General features: G+C 49.2%; 2 protein-coding genes across 4 annotated transcripts in view; both read right to left on the bottom strand.

Annotated features, from left to right (window-relative positions):
• The window catches only part of LOC105281324 (serine/threonine-protein phosphatase 2B catalytic subunit 2), a 111,508-nt gene extending 100,217 nt beyond the window's left edge, over positions 1-11,291 (bottom strand). For both annotated transcript variants that reach the window (XM_026968607.1, XM_026968608.1), the window contains exon 1: positions 11,103-11,291. In XM_026968607.1, the coding sequence (XP_026824408.1) occupies positions 11,103-11,154 (52 nt within the window). In that variant the 5' untranslated portion in view covers positions 11,155-11,291. The remainder of the gene's footprint in view (positions 1-11,102) is intronic.
• Positions 11,292-15,773: 4,482 nt separating this feature from the next.
• Positions 15,774-17,312, bottom strand: LOC105281323 (glutathione S-transferase). 2 transcript variants are annotated; one of them, XM_011342448.3, is made up of 5 exons: positions 17,213-17,312; positions 16,966-17,104; positions 16,679-16,846; positions 16,464-16,606; positions 15,774-16,378 (listed from the first exon to the last, which is right to left on the bottom strand). In XM_011342448.3, the coding sequence occupies exons 2-5, from the start codon at positions 17,096-17,098 to the stop codon at positions 16,211-16,213; spliced, it is 612 nt and encodes a 203-aa protein (XP_011340750.1). In that variant the 5' UTR covers positions 17,099-17,104; positions 17,213-17,312; the 3' UTR covers positions 15,774-16,210. The 2 variants fall into 2 exon arrangements, with proteins under 2 accessions (XP_011340750.1, XP_011340749.1); XM_011342447.2 differs by having other exon boundaries at positions 16,966-17,281.
• Between the last annotated feature and the right edge of the window lie 98 nt (positions 17,313-17,410).

The raw sequence follows: 17,410 nt of genomic DNA, 5'->3' as shown, positions 1-17,410 counted from the left end.
ATAAGCCGGCTTCGAGAAAGGTCCAAAAGACTCGATCGCGGTCGGAAAATCGCTAACCAGCTTTGCGATCGGAACTATCCATTCTCAATAAATTCTCTATTATCGAATTTTAATGGCATAGTTTCTAAAAGCTGCGAAGTCGATGCATCGTGTTTGTTGTTGGTACAACGATAATCCAATAAACAAGTCCGATAAACGATTAAAAGCGCGCTGAATTTTATGGAGGAACAAGAAGAAATGAGTCATCGCGGCAGTCGCGGTGCTTCGCGAGCCAGAATCGTTCGGCAATTCGTTCACGGCGAGAATCGCGCGGATTGAATTTCGATCGGCCGCGAGAGCATTGTTAAAGCAACATTAACTTCCAGGCGCGCACACGCGCGCTAGATGCATCTGTGCCGTTGCACTGAAACAATCCCGACGATAACGAGCGCGGCGCGATGAGAGCCTGGCTTACTATGCGTACACGATGCATTATCGCGGACGGAAGTCAAAGACAAATAATGTGCTCTGGATGCGCACAATTTAATTTTCCAACTCTGATAACGGTCGACTACGCGATTTTCTTTGCGAAGAAAGCCGAAGCATCTGTTTTACGGCAGGACCGACCGAGTCCTCGAGATGATCTCGAAGAGGTCTCGCCCAGATCGTCCCCCTCCCCCAACCCTCGCAAAATTTCGAGTCGTCTTTTGCGAAAGACGTTGTTAAACATAGATCGCAGGGAGGACGACGATGGACGCGACGATACGCTATGAATAAGGTAATTTATGCGTTACTACGGGGTTGGCCGTGAGTATTGATCGGGCCCCGCCTGTCTCTCTCGCTCTCTCTTTCTCTTCCCGTGCTCCCTCTGCCATCTCGCTCTCGCTCCCTGCCTCTCTGTCTCTCGTAGTCTCCACCTCGTCGTCTCCCTCAATCCACCCTGTCCGATCCCTGCCTCCTTTATCCGTGCTTCTGTCGCCCTTCAAAAGACACGGGCAACCCGTCATCCCGTCCGACCACGACGAGGGGTTTATTCCTCGTTACACGATTGGCGCTAGCCAAGAAGAAAAAAGAAAAAGTGCGAGGGTGGGAAGGGAGGGCGCGCATTATCGAAAACTAAGGACGACTTGTTCACCTGTTGATGTGCAAATACGAAGGCCGACTGTCCGCGATTTCGTGTAACGGGGAAACGGGTCAGCGAGCTACCGCGATTCGTAGGAGAATTAATTCATAATTGTTACGATCGTAGGCTCAGTTCTCCGGGGAACGATCGATCATCCGACGCGAAAATGTTAGCGAAGTAAAGGGTTCGCGCTCGCGTAACACGTAATAATAGACAGCAAATCGCCCGACGAGGAAAACGATTTGCAGTTTATCGTAAGGTGCGCTCGAATGTCATCGGCGCAATCAGCATATCGAGTCTGCTGCTATCCCCATCTTTCCTATTTGTCGTCGAAACTGCTCGCGCATCGTGTCCTCGTTACGTAAAAATGCTCGTTGTTGGCGTGTCACGATGAATAGTTCCACCGAGTCCCAAGTTCGTCCCGGAAACACGTTAGAAACGCGCGAAAGAAGCTGCAAGTGGCGAGGATTAATTAGAGCGTCATCGCGCTACAGAATAGGTGATCAGACTGGAAGATGAAGTGGACTTTGTTGGTCTGCAGAAAACGGCGAAGAAAATAGCCGTAGGACAATTAGTTCGTTAGCGCCTACCTCACGCCGGTATCGCGAGCCGTACTCACGCACCGGCGAGAAAAAACCGCCATAAACGCGGACGAGCATCCACCATTGTTTGCGCTCGACATCGAGACGAGGCGACGCGCGAAAATAAAGAAGACGCGCGGAGATCAATGCAACTCCCCCGAAGACGTTCAAGGGCCAGCACTGCCACTTGCCCGATAATTGCCAAGATAGAAACGAGGCGACTGCTCGTTCGCGAGACTCATTGACCCGCGATCGACGAACATCTGCACTCGAGCACGCAGGAGTACGAGACTCTCATTTCTACGGGCTCATCTCGCAGGGATCTTGCGAAGGATGCAACCGATTATTGATTTTTTTGCTAATTGCATTCACGTGATCGATCGTTGCGATCGTCGCATTAATATCGTTAATGTTCTCTGCGAGTAATTCCTGAGTAAATCATCAGAGCAGCGTGCAGGTGAAATTTATCAGCATGTGCAAAGTGCATTTGCCGATCAAGTAACTGATTCAAGTAAAACCGGCTCGTGCGTCCATTTGGTTAGCAAAATACGAGGGTCAATGGATCGCGCCAAATGAGCCATCCATCGTTAGGTATTCGCGAATACGGAATCGCCGAAAGGCGGATTCAGAGCCAGCCGAGGAAATGTCCGTGAGGAAGGCCAAGTGGAAAAAGCGGGATCCGGCCGGCCGGATAGTTGCCTTCGATCAGATATCCCGTGGCTCGAAAAGCGGGCCACGTAATGAATTCGTGCGCCCTTCGTCGGTTGGCCTGGTTTCGTTGCGAGCGACGATATGCTAAATGAAGGTACGACCTTCCTCCGCAACGGAGGAGACTCACACAAGGTCGCGGATTAGCCGCTCCTTGGCCGGAAATCCGATCCCGTATGAAAGCCGACGATCGGCATCGGGCGCGTGCAGCGACACCCTGCGAAAAGTCAAACTCGCCCTGCGACTTCCGCGGAGCAAGGGGAAGAAGAGGCAGCAGGAACCGTTCTGGAGCGGTTTTCTCAGCCCCGAATGAAAAATCGGAGGACGGGATTACAAAGTTCGCTCGCTATGGCTCGCTGTGGAGGGAGAGAGAGAGAGAGTAGAGCTGACTCGACCAATCCGGATTTAATCATCGTAAATATAAAATTTTATTTCCGGCATATACACGGAACGTTTTAATTTCCCCCAAATGACTCGCTCGTACCGTGCGCGATATTTATTTCACGAGATCGGAGATTATTTTCGTTGAACCGCGAGCGCAAACTCCGTTTAAAGGACGATTAGACGTGCTATTACGAGAAAATCGCGAGGGTCGCAAGTATCGATGATTATGATTTCACGCTAACGAATCGTTTTTTCGCGGTAAAATATAACGTGACTAAACAGCGAAATCGAGTCTGTTCTTGGCAGTGGCGACGGAATCTAACAAGATCAACCCGCCTGCCACTTGCTGTAATATATATATATATATATATAATCACATCGATCCCTCGCAAGAGAGAAATTCTCGCTGACAAGGTTGCACTAATAGCGGTTTTAATTTCCTGTCTTGCTCGTTTCATACGCAAATAATTCGTTTTTTCGCACGTGTTTCGCACTTCTTATCGACCGCGTCGACGAAGTTCGCAGATCGCCGTGTCTGAAATAACAAGGATGTCCACACTACTTAATCATAATTCGCGAGGCGATAAGCGATTAATCGATAAAACGAACACCGGATGCTCAACCGCGGAGAATTCTCTCGCGGTCGCACATAATTATAGAAATTTTAAGAGAGCGATTAATTAGTGATAAGATTAGCGTTCGTTAATATCCTCGAAAGAGGTCAATTTAAAATCGTTCAGTGAATCAGAAACGATTTACTTTGTTCCCCGAGGATTGTTCATCACTTTCCGCGAGGCTTTCCAAGATTTCCTTGAACAGACGCTGGTTCAATGGAGACCTCAATGATCTTCGATGTATCGTCATCGGCGTACCTACATCAGCATCAGCAAATTAAAGCTTGTGCAACGATATCTCGCCGCGGCGCAACGTATGCGACTTGTTTACAACGTTTTCTTCGCCGTTTGTACGACAATGGATACCACTGTACGTAAACGTCTGTCGCGGTACACAAGGTACTCGTTGTAGTGAAACGACGATAATGGATTGTCCGGCGACGTCTGGACGCAGCAGCAGCATCCAATTCCGTCGTCTCCGACAAGGCTCCCGTGCATCGTGACGCTCAATTAAAAAGATCGAATGCACAAACGGATGGACGCCGTGTGAACATTCACACCGTGCTCCAACAGCGCAGCTCGAAGACTTTTCCAACGAGAACCTACGGACACACCGCGGCACGAAGATAGCGAGATGTTGAGCAGCCTCGTGTCTCATTGTACCTCTTAATCCGCTTTTTGCTACTCGATCGGTCGTAAACGAGACGATTAAAAGACGAGAGACGAAGGCGATGGCGAGATTAATCTCCCCGAGAGATCCACCCTCGTCCCTCCGCGCGACTTCTCCCCTCATGAGCATCAATCGGCCACAGAAGTCTCGGAGAAGGCCGGTTCGTCGTCCACGAAAATAAAACCCCCGGCCGTCGCCTCGGCGACGAGAGGACAGCCGCGTCGTAATCGCCGGGGAAAACGGGCAGCCGTGGAAAAAGAGGACCCGGGCGAGACGTGCGGGCCGCCCGCGCTCCTTGTTTATTTATTCTTTCGTAAAGTCAACAAAAATTTCGCCACCGACCAGCCGGACCCGCCGCGGAGCGAACAGTGGACCGCGGCCGAGCCAAATGTAGTTGGCCGACCGGCCAAATGAGTTTGCGTCTATTATTACACACCACCCAGCAGCCGTGCGAGCCGCGACGAGCCGCCTCGTCGCGCGGGACTCGCTCGAGCGAACGGGCGAGCGAGTGATACAGAGCGAGCAGGGATCGGCCGAGATTCCGATGACACACTCCTTGGACAAGTTGGAATCGATTCTCCCAGATTCTCGTTGTTGTTTTCTGACTGATGGTACTTGTGCTGTTAAATCCTACCTTGCGTAGAATTCTTACATAACATGAACGATTCTGCATTTTTAACGACATGTATAAATGTGTGAATAAATGTTAGTTGTAGATGTCCAATTAAAAACTACATTTTTTTCTATATGAAATGGAACTTGTTGAAGCCCCAGGCGAGATGGGATCATTGTTATTACGTTTTACAATGTAGCGACGCATGATCTGTTGGACTTATCGAGCGCACTTTGACCTGAAAAATTGACGAGGGAACGTTTAATTGAAGAGCACGAAGTCTCGAGACCCCTTGAGGGAAATTAAAATGTCAGAGTCGTGAGATGCAAAACGAGAATATGAACACCCATTTACCACAACGAAAAATCCAGAGTTTCGAAAGGCCAGCGAAATATTTTCGCCGCCTCGAACAACTCTCGCGATTGAAGAAATTCTTGCAACTGACACGTTTCGGGCGTCGGCGAAGAGGAACGAGTTTTCGCAGCCGCTGTTAATTGTGCGAGAGAAGCAATGTGCACGTCTGCTCCGAGGAATTAGTGGAGACGACGCGTTTAGCGAGCAAACACGCAAAAAGACACGCGCGTCGTGACGCTAATCACGTGCGACACGCGGGCGATAAGATCATTGGCGGTATCGCGGAATATCCACGGTCGTGATAATGATCTTGAGGTACGCCTCGTAATCTTTGAGTCATTGGTATCCCAGATAAACATATGCTGCAACGAGGTTCATTCACCGCCGTTACCACGAAGGAAGACAGCGTAACTGCATCCATTATATTTAGCGACTTTACTTTCACGCGTGCTTTCAAGTATTCCGCATTAAGGGGAGGATGATGATCAGTCTGAATTGGCAAATGAAAATTTCTGTGGAATAACCGACAGTATAACAAATATTATGCATCTGCCGATTCTTTAAAGCGAGACGACGCGGCGAGAAATTCGAGCAACAGAGAGCGAGCACTCTGCGAGAAAAATGGATGATAGCGGCGAAAACGCGACCACCGGGTCGCGGGTGCGCACCTCGTCTAATTGTGGCACCGAGGGGCTTAATTACGCTCCGAGTGTCGACAATTTCAAACGACGGTGTAGATACTCTTCGAGCGTGCTCGTGCAAATTGCCACCGCTGAGCGATAGCTAATGGACCAGACATTAATGAAACGCAAATAACAGCAGGCCGTCAATGCATCGATGATGGCGAGGAACGCGCGGTGATCCCATGACACGCGCACATGCGGATGTTGTAATTGACTCTAAATTCTCGCGAGACGCGCGAGAAACGAAGCTGAACGTCGCGCGTGTTGCGAGACGCGAATTTTTCACGACTCCCGCTTGTTGGAAACCGCGTGTCCTTGATGAACGAGATTCGAGTGTACCATCCGTCGCGATCCGTCCGCGTGAAATCGAACCAGACGGCTGCTATACACCGGCTGCTTTTTAAATTAAGCATGATTCCGTGAGCGTCTACAATCCACTTTAACGAGCGCACCGGCTAATCGCCCATTCAGGCAGATCGCCCACGTGTATTTTACTAAAAGGGCCGCGTAAACCGGCGTTTCTAATTCAGCGCTGTTTGTGAGAGTTGCAGATACACTGCTGTAAATAATACTCATTAAATACGTTTGTCGGAACCCAAGGTTCCCCAAGTAGACAAACGAGTCGAGGATAGTCTAGGCTCGCTTGCTCGCTAGCGGAGATATTATCAAGAAGACAGACTCATCTGAAGAATGACTGCGAAGGAGGGGACTCGTCGAAGCAATTTTAACGCGGTCCAAGTTCGAGAATCCCAGTTTCTCGCGTAGCAACGCGCTGTTATTTGTCAATGGCAAACAGCAAAGAACGAGAAGTCACGAAGGGATGCACGAGCACTCTGCATACTTAAGGGGGGAGCCTGCTTTAGAACGCTGAAAATAAGGTATATTTTACGAATTGTTTTTGGAGAAACTATACAGCGGATCATTATAAAACTTTGATGCATTTATTAGTACATGTTTAAAGATTTAAAAAATTATTTTTTTATTTGAATATATCGCTTGCAGAGGTCGTCCTGGAGAAATCTTAGTGCAGCCGCGTCGCCGGCATTGCAAATTGGTGAGCATTCTCCTGCCTCCAAATTTCGTCTAAACTGAAAAATTGAAATATGTTCTCGTTATTTATGAATTCCCATCGTCGATGAACCAAAGAGAGAAGAAAAAAGTTGAAAAGTGCCAAAATGGTGGAGCTTAGAACACAAAAGTACGATTTTTAGGCAAAGTTGTTGAACTTTTTCATGCAAAAGTAATTGTTTAACTTAATGTTTTTATGAATATTAAAGGTTCATCGACGATGGGAATTCATAAATAACGAGAAAATATTTCAATTTTTCAGTTTGGATGAAATTTGGAGGCAGGAGAATGCTCACCAATTTACAATGCCTCCAGGACGACCTCTACAGGCGATATATTCAAATAAAAAAATAATTTTTTTATCTTTAAACATGTACTAATAAATGCATCAAAGTTTTATAATGATCCGCTGTATAGTTTCTCCAAAAAAATTCGTAAAATTATACCTTATTTTCAACGTTCTAAAGCAGGCTCCCCCCTTAACGCAATCTGAATGCATCGGGTCAAGAATGTCGTGACGCGCCACGCTATTTTTCTCCGTAGGAGAAGAACGTCGCACAGGCGACACGCACATGTATATAAAGTAGCATGCTCTACGTAATTAGATGCGAGGCTTTTGTCGAAATCGTCATCTCGGAGCGTATATTGTTCGCTACAAACACGTCGACAGGATTCGTGTCTGGGTGACGTCGTGAAGCACCACGGGATTACCAATCTTCCTTTCTACGGTCTCTATCTCTCGATCGAACACTTGACAGAACCGAAACGCGCGATGATCGCTTGAGATCGCACGAGAAACGAGATCGGCGAGGCTCTTGCGGCGCGATGGACGCAATTAGACTGGAAAAATATCAGCGGTAACGCGAGAACTGGTCGTGTAACGCGATGCTCTTAAAAATTCAGCAATTGTCCGACAAGAGAATGGAAAACGCTCGAGCGAGCCGGCCGAGCCGACGCAATCGACGACGCGACGCCACGCGAGGCGACGCGTTGCGATGCCTACGATACGCGACGCCGCACCTCGTGTCGTCAGGTTCCGAAAATAATTCGAAGCCGAACCGGTCCGTTCACTGTGTGGCTAGAAGTCGCGCGACTTTTGGCAGCAACGTCGCCACCGCTGGAACGCTGCTCGATCGTCATCAACAATCGTCATCAAACGCGATGATTTAAAGACCCGGTCCGATGACGATCGAGCGACACGCAGGATCCGAGTACCCCGTTTCCCTCGAGAATAAGGGCGCTTCTGAGAGCGAGTGAATTTTCAGTCCGCGGATATTTTTCTTCGCGGCGCGCTCTTTCTCGAAGAGTTACGCAACGTCGCGAAAACGCTTTGCATTGCATATGCGAGGCCGCGCTCTCGGCTGAGGGAGCCGAGGCACGACGATTTATAATATTATAGACGCAAACAATCTTGAAACCCGTCGACCTGGATTTTAACTCTGCGCGCGTACTCGCGGCGCGTAGCTGCGCGGAGCCAGCCCGGGACACCGGAATCACGAGCGGAAGAGTAGAAGGCAAAGCGGAATAATTTACGGAATAAATTACGACAGGTGACATTTCGACATTTTACGTGAGAGGATAACCGAGCGAGACGCCAATCGGCGGGCCGCACGTCATTTATTCGCGTGGTTAGGGAAGACCGAGATAAGTCATGCCTGGAGATCATTCCTTACGATTTAGCACGTTCAAGCGGAGCGATTAACAGCGCGGTCGCTACAAGGAGACGCAACATGCACACCTACAAGAGACTCATGTTAATACATTCGCCGCTATCGAAACTTGCGATCTCTCTTGCAAAAGTTGGACGGGCGTGCAAGATAACTCGGCGAATAACGGCGTCGGAAGAGAATGCAAGAGAGACAGAGAGAGAGAGAGAGACGAGGAGACAGTCGAGAGACGCCGAGAAGCTGGCGATTAAAAATCGCGAATTGCAGCGGAGACCGCGTTCTTGGAGGCGGTCCAAATTGCGACGCTTTATGCTGCGACAATGAGTCGCAGCCTTGAAACATTATTTACGCGGCCGCGGGCCTCCGCGCACAAAGGATCCTCTGTGCACAGGCCGAGAGTCGTACCCCCTCGCGTGCCAATTACGATGGCGAGCGCGTAAAACAATTACGCGCGCACAGTAAACGCGAATTAAAGCGACCTTGCCGCCGACTTCGTGGACTTTGCCACGTTTTTCCACGTGTCTCGAGTTTTCCCGATATCCGGCAGGCGCGACGCGACGCCTCTGTGCAGATGCATCTGCGTCCGTTGGATCTGGTCGTTTCAGCGGACTCCCAATGATTCCGAAGCCGTCCGAGGCTAAGCCTGATCGATCGCAGCGCGAGTCGCCAAACGAAACATCGCGCCGCGTTCCGGGGTACATTCATCCCTAACTACATAATCGGTGCACCGGATTATCCGACGACCGAGGGTATCGGATTACGCCGTTAAATTTTACGATCCCGCTTAAGCCGCCGAGCAAATTCTCTCCGAGCGAATTCGAAGCGTAACCACGCGCGCAACGGGGTTGCGCGCGAAGCGGCGACACGGAGAGTAAACGCCTGAAGAAGGGATTGTGCAAAATCCCTCGGAAGGTCCGACAGGGGTTCGAGTCGAGCGGGTGATTAGACGGGGTATATTCATACCCTACATTAAAGGCTTCCAAAAAATGTTCTCACCGCCGAAGCTGGATAATGATGCCGAAGGAGTTCGACGCACTCGCGCGCGCGTACTTTTATTCCGTCCATTTCATGACCCACATTTACGTGGAGGCACGTCGGGGATCGAAGCCGAGAGCGGACTGAGATGCGGCGGAGATCGTTTGATTAAATTGCAGGAAAACCCCGGAGGAAAGGGAGGGAACGAGAAATTCGGAAAGAAAAAAAGAAAACGAGCCGAGGAAGAACGCGAGAATGGCACTCGACGGGGGTCAACGACCCCGAGTACCACCTGTGCGTCCTAAACCGGTCTTATTTTCGACGCTCGTTCTCGGTGACACACTTTGCGATATTATTCGCGTATTGTCGCGCGCCCTTATCCTCCCCGGGATGTTCGTCCAATTTTGCCACTGCCATTATGTTTTCAAAGCAGTGCAGTCGCGACCGCGATCTTTATCTGCACCTTTTTCGCGTTACCCTTCGTGCGCGGTTTCCGTTTCGTCCCTTTAATGAGGCGCTATCGGGGCACCGATTCTTCCAACGCGCATCAAATCGGCACGTGCGTGCGATATACGCGAGGACCACGCGCCTAATGAACGTAGCAGCAAACGGGGAATCAGCTGTTTGACGAGGCTGGCGGGAGAAAGGGCGAAAACGCGCGAGGAAAGAGCAGACGCGCTCGCTCCCCTCGCGAGAGCGCGACCGTGCGAGCGTCCTCGAGACGATCGCGCGTTCCTCGACCCCGCGGAAACGAGGCTAACCGAGCGGCGCGACCTCCGGGGGTGAAACCTCCGGGGAAGATGGCCGGGGGGGGGGGGGGGCGGCCGCGCGCGCGAGGTTAAGAGGTTAGGTTACCGCGTCGCTGGACCGGCGGGGTCGAGGGGTGACGCGTCGCAGCGGAAAAAATAATTAATCGCTCCCGCGAAGCGCGCGGAGGAGGCGCGTTCTGGCCTGGGGAGAGTGCCGCGCCGCGGCTTCGTTTCTCCCTCGCTCGAGAACGCGAGCATCGCCGGGTCAGGTCGATAGCAATGGCGCCGGCGAGCGGGCAGAAAATCAATCGCGTGCACGGCACGCGGCGTGTTTCGACGCGCCTACTCCGTTCCCGCTCGGAGCGAGCCCGTTGCGCGAACCCCCAAAATCGCTGGGACTTCCCCGAGCGCGAAAAATCGGCTCTCGCCTCGCTGCAGCGTCGGTATCCAAAGTTCGGCGTCGCTCGCGAGAGCTGCCGGCGGACTCGGCCTCTGTCCGTTGCGGCCGTTGCGTCGCAATGACATCGAGACGCGATAAAAAGCGTGAGGAAAAAACCGGCAGGGAGATGGAAAGCGCGAACGATGACGACGACGACGTTACCGACGGAGGCAGCCGGGCAAGACGGGGTCGCAGGGCACGCACGCACCGCGCGCGCCCGCGCGCACACATAGATGGACACATCCGCGCACACGGTACGTAACACGCACGCACGCACGCATTTCGCTCGCACCGCACTCTCTCTCTCTCTCTCTGGCACGGATCGGAGCGAGCAGATAGTATCGCGAGGAGTAGATAGTATCACGCGCGTTCACGCGCTCCAAGCACGCGCTTTTCTCGGCTGCGGCTCCGTCGGCTGCGTACTCCGTCGGCGAGCGTCGTCGACGACTCGCGCGCGCGAGTACGACGTAACTTAATGCGGTTGTGTTGGCTTACTTTTGATCACTCGGTCCGTCGTCGGGAGCTTCTGCGAGTTGTTGGAGGTCATGCTGTATCGGGATGAATGACGGATGGGCGCCTCTCTCTCTCCCCCTCGTCAGGATCACGTCGCGTCACTCCGGCCGCACCGCGTTTTCCTCTTCCGGCGTTTCCTCCCCTTCCTCTCACCGTGTTAACTCGCCGCCTTTCCTCTTCTTCCTCTTCCACTTCCTCTTCCACTTCCTCTTCCTCCTCCTCCCTCCTCCTCCTCCTCCTCCTCCGCCTCCTCCTCCTCGTCCTCCTCCTGTTCCTCGCTGTTTCGCGTGCTTACTCGCACGAGATAGCAGCTACCTTCTGCGTAGACGGAGGGGTTGGGTAGAAGGAGAGGGCGGTATTTTCACCTCGAGAGCCCGGCGCGGCCGCCGCACACACACATGTACACACGCGCGCACGGAAATACGCCGCCGGGAGGGACAGAGCGGACGTACGGACCGCGGGGGGACGGGGGAAGGGAAGGTGGCGGAGAGGTGACGGAAGTTATCGCACGGCGCGGCACATCGGTGCCTAGGAACTGTTCACGAGCGTTTCTCGACCAAGTCGCGGTCAAGGGGGAGGGAAAGGGGAGACGGCTGCGCTCTCTCTCCCTCTCCTCTATCTTTCTCTCTCTCTCGCTCTTGGACCTCTCTACTCCCTTCGTCTCCACGGGCGGTCCCTGCCTCGCACCCTGGGGGGTAGGTGCGACCGTGCACTCGCGGGTGCACGCGAGTATCGACGCGAGCGGCGCGAGCGGGGGGTCCCCTCGGGTTCTTCGCTCGCTGGACCACGCGCGAGCCGCGCGACGACGACGGCGACGACGACGATGGCCGATTTAGATGGCGACGTCGACGAAGACGGCGACGACGACGACGGCAACTCGGTTGACAGGCACAACGGCGACGACGAGTCGGCCGAAGATTTCCCCGCGGACGCGACACCACCGCGCGATCGGGGATGCAGCAGGCTGCGAACGGCGATTCGAACGACGACGATGACGGCGACGACGACGATGATCGCAACCGCGGCGATAGCGACGACGGCAGCGGCGGTGGCGGCGGCAGCGGCGACGACGACGACGAGGACGACGTGGAGCACAGCGGCGGCAACGGCAGCCGCAACGACGACGCAGTAGACCGGGACACCGTAGCGACACGAAGCACCGCGACGCGAAACCGTGACCCCGACACCCACGGTCGAGAAAAACACCACGCCGCTAAACTTTATCTACAAGATGTCTGTCTCTCTGCTTCTCCGCGGCGCGCACACTGACGGTTCCTCCGCGGAACGGGAGACACGGCCGCGCAGCCCGCCGCGCGCAGCGATCATTCGCGACAGCCGATTGGCTGCGCCGCCACCAGCTGCCGCCACCCGCGCCCGGAACGGAGTAGCGGAGGCGCCACCGACCGCGCGAGCCCGTCGGAGTCGATAGTTCGATACTCCGATGTGGTCGCGGATCAAATTCGCACGTTCGGTCGACACTCTGTTGCACTTCAGCGTTTGTCGAGTCTGAAACGAGCGAAAGATGCGTCGGATCTTAAGGGGATGCTGGAGCTGCTAGTGAACTATTTTTTCACTATAGCGATGGTAATTGCAGTTTCGAAAATTCTCTTTATTGCTTGTGCAGAATAAAAAATCCTTTTCCACAAATGAAGTATAGAAAGAAACTGTACTAAAGAAACTGAAAGAACATGTACTAATAAATGCATCAAAGTTTTATAATGATCCGCTGTATAGTTTCTCCAAAAACAATTCGTAAAATATACCTTATTTTCAGCGTTCTAAAGCAGGCTCCCCCCTTAAGGGGAAGCTGGAGTTGCTAGTGAACTATTTTTTCACTATAGCGATGGTAATTGCAGTTTCGAAAATTCTCTTTATTGCTTGTGCAGAATAAAAAATCCTTTTCCACAAATGAAGTATAGAAAGAAACTGTACTAAAGAAACTGAAAGAACATGTACTAATAAATGCATCAAAGTTTTATAATGATCCGCTGTATAGTTTCTCCAAAAACAATTCGTAAAATATACCTTATTTTCAGCGTTCTAAAGCAGGCTCCCCCCTTAAGGGGAAGCTGGAGTTGCTAGTGAACTATTTTTTCACTATAGCGATGGTAATTGCAGTTTCGAAAATTCTCTTTATTGCTTGTGCAGAATAAAAAATCCTTTTCCACAAATGAAGTATAGAAAGAAACTATACTAAAGAAACTGAAAGAACATGTACTAATAAATGCATCAAAGTTTTATAATGATCCGCTGTATAGTTTCTCCAAAAACAATTCGTAAAATATACCTTATTTTCAGCGTTCTAAAGCAGGCTCCCCCCTTAAGGGGAAGCTGGAGTTGCTAGTGAACTATTTTTTCACTATAGCGATGGTAATTGCAGTTTCGAAAATTCTCTTTATTGCTTGTGCAGAATAAAAAATCCTTTTCCACAAATGAAGTATAGAAAGAAACTGTACTAAAGAAACTGAAAGAACATGTACTAATAAATGCATCAAAGTTTTATAATGATCCGCTGTATAGTTTCTCCAAAAACAATTCGTAAAATATACCTTATTTTCAGCGTTCTAAAGCAGGCTCCCCCCTTAAGGGGAAGCTGGAGTTGCTAGTGAACTATTTTTTCACTATAGCGATGGTAATTGTAGTTTCGAAAATTCTCTTTATTGCTTGTGCAGAATAAAAAATCCTTTTCCACAAATGAAGTATAGAAAGAAACTATACTAAAGAAACTGAAAGAACATGTACTAATAAATGCATCAAAGTTTTATAATGATCCGCTGTATAGTTTCTCCAAAAACAATTCGTAAAATATACCTTATTTTCAGCGTTCTAAAGCAGGCTCCCCCCTTAAGGGGATGCTGGAGCTGCTAGTGTATTATTTTTTCACTATAGCGATGGTAATTGCAGTTTCGAAAATTCTCTTTATTGCTTGTGCAGAATAAAAAATCCTTTTCCACAAATGAAGTATAGAAAGAAAGTCCGCTCTACAGGACTTTATATTCAAAATGGAAAAAAGTTAAAAACTTGCATTTGTCTTTTCTAACTTTTTTCCATTTTGAATATAAAGTCCTGTAGAGCGGACTTTCTTTCTATCTATACTTCATTTGTGGAAAAGGATTTTTTATTCTGCACAAGCAATAAAGAGAATTTTCGAAACTGCAATTACCATCGCTATAGTGAAAAAATAGTTCACTAGCAACTCCAGCTTCCCCTTAAGGGGGGAGCCTGCTTTAGAACGCTGAAAATAAGGTATATTTTACGAATTGTTTTTGGAGAAACTATACAGCGGATCATTATAAAACTTTGATGCATTTATTAGTACATGATTAAAGATAAAAAAAATTATTTTTTTATTTGAATATATCGCTTGTAGAGGTCGTCCTGGAGAAATCTTAGTGCAGCCGCGTCGCCGGCATTGCAAATTGGTGAGCATTCTCCTGCCTCCAAATTTCGTCTAAACTGAAAAATTGAACTATGTTCTCGTTATTTATGAATTCCCATCGTCGATGAACCAAAGAGAGAAGAAAAAAGTTGAAAAGTGCCAAAATGGTGGAGCTTAGAACACAAAAGTACGATTTTTAGGCAAAGTTGTTGAACTTTTTCATGCAAAAGTAATTGTTTAACTTAATGTTTTTATGAATATTAAAGGTTCATCGACGATGGGAATTCATAAATAACGAGAAAATATTTCAATTTTTCAGTTTGGATGAAATTTGGAGGCAGGAAAATGCTCATCAATTTACAACGCCGGCTGCACTAAGATGCCTCCAGGACGACCTCTACAGGCGATATATTCAAATAAAAAAATAATTTTTGTTATCTTTAAACATGTACTAATAAATGCATCAAAGTTTTATAATGATCCGCTGTATAGTTTCTCCAAAAACAATTCGTAAAATATACCTTATTTTCAACGTTCTAAAGCAGGCTCCCCCCTTAAGCGGCAAAGCAGATGCAACAGAGATGACGGTAAGATTAGAAAAGATGATTTCGAGCGAGCGTGGCTCCACGAATCTTTTATTGCGTCTTGAATCTTTTATTGCGTTTCTGCTGAACGATTGACGCGGATGAAAACTTGGGGCGCCAACCGCGCAGGTACTTGCAGTAATATTGGAACCATCGTTTACACGATCGCGTTTACACTCGCACGTGCGTGCGAATGCAATTTGCTTTCATCGTCACTCGCGTATAATGAAAATTACGGCAAAATTCAAACGATCTGGGCGCGGATTCGTTTTTCTCCGTACGCGCAAATAGGAATTCGAATATAGTAGGTTATCGGATATCCTTTATGTGTGCCCTGCGGCGTATCCGTTTACGCGCGTAAAGAACCGAATGCAACGGCGGAATGTCCGGGCGCAACCTCGAAGGGGATTGGAACAAACGGCTATTTGAATTTCGGACGCTCCGATTTCACGCACAGTGCGAATATCGCTACATCAGAGCCTTCGAGAGGAATTTTGTCGGGAGCGAGAGAGGGGCTAAAGTTTCTTTCGGACTGCCTTGCCTTCTGGATATAATGTACGTAATCCCTGCACTCCCCTATTACAGATCCTGCGGTACGCATCTAAATGCAAAATTACATGCAAAGACGTGTGTGTGCTCCCTTCAGGTATTAAATAATGGACATGATGAAAATATCATGAAAGCTTTGTGACGTAAATAGAAATTTCGATTTTTATTGCGGATACTACTAGATTCTATTATGTTATAATCAGAGTAATAATAATAATAATAGAATATAGAGACGCGGCGCATCTCGTTTTATATATAACTTTGCATTTCGTAAATAGATGCGTATATTGCTGATACTGGCTAACGATTAAAGATCGTAAAATGTTATAGCTCTATCTGACGTTGGTAGTTAGCTCTCAGCAGCTGATAAAGCTAACTTCTGTTATTGCATGATGCAACGTTTGCGTTCTGCGATGCGACAATCCGCATTGCACGTCGATTCTTTATTATCCGTATCATACTGATGCGCGTTACATGTGTACAAAATATATTGCAACGGAAAGAATAAATTTCTGCGGCCGACGCAGGCGATATGGATATTCGACCGACATGTTGCGCGCATATCAAAGTGGCGGCGATCAGAAATCCAATTTGGGCCTCTTTTCCACCCACGTCTTAATTCCGGGAAGCGCGAGTACTTTTTCCCGGAGAGATTTTAAATTCGGTTTTCCCCGCGTGATGTCGAGCTCGCAGGCATTGCTCAGAGAATCCGCGATAGCGACGAAAAACAAATCAGCGTAGCTTAGCTGAAAACAGAGGGAAATATTATTTATGACATTTGTGCAAAACATATTTCGCAATCATGATGTAACGATGTCGCGAAATGCCTACCTCACCCCCGTGTAGGTACCCGCCATTCTTGCTGGCCAGCTCCTCCAGCTTCTCCAAATAGAATGGCACGACGGTGCTCAGTACTTCCTTCTTCTTTTTAGCTTTCAGGACCTCGTCGGTCTCTCTGTAGAACAGCGCTATCTCTGAAACGTCGCGTCAAACGTCAAATTTCGTTTTCGAAAGACCTCCACTCATGAAATGCGATTTTATATTACGTTTCCGGAGATCGTGAAGAGCGTTGGCGACAGCGTCGATTTCCAAGGCGTCCAAGTCCGTCTTGCCCGACAAATCGTACTGCTTCGCCAAGTAACGACAGATCGGCAACGTTTGCGAGTAAACCTTGCCATCGATCTCTAGGATAGGCAATTGACCGAACGGCATTGCTGAAAAAAATATGCGCTATGCGTATCACGTGCAACAAATCGCGCTGCTCGTATCATGCACGCTTATTGTTTGATCGGCAATTCGAGCAAATCGACAAATCAGCATGGGTGACGCGTACTCGGCTTCATCTTTGTCCAAGCGCCGCGATCGACGCGGATGTCCTCGAATTCGAGGCCGCCGTAACTGAGCAGGAACCTGATGGGTTCACCCAAACCCATCACGTCAAAGTAGCGAAGCTTGTACTTGGTCATGTCGATCTGGAAGTAGTAAATTTCTTTCCAACTAGGAAGCAAACGAGAAAAGTGCAACAGCAATATCGCACGTAAAACCGTCTCAACTTGAAAACCGAAAAGCTGCACACACACCTGCGTAAACTTTGCACAATGTAAAACTGAACGATAAGCGACCAAAGATGGCTTGAAGCAACGCGACCTAACGTTAACTGTCTCTCAGAAGTTACATAAGGTCTCTACCTTCCAGTCCGGCCCCCTCTTTGCGCACCATGCTTCTGTCTTTCTCTCGCTTTCTTTTTCTCTTCTTCTCTCAATCTTTATCGTATGTTG

Source organism: Ooceraea biroi, chromosome 3, assembly GCF_003672135.1.
Source record: "Ooceraea biroi isolate clonal line C1 chromosome 3, Obir_v5.4, whole genome shotgun sequence".
Classification (NCBI taxonomy): Eukaryota; Metazoa; Arthropoda; class Insecta; order Hymenoptera; family Formicidae; genus Ooceraea; species Ooceraea biroi.
This window is presented reverse-complemented; position numbering and strand designations above follow the sequence as displayed.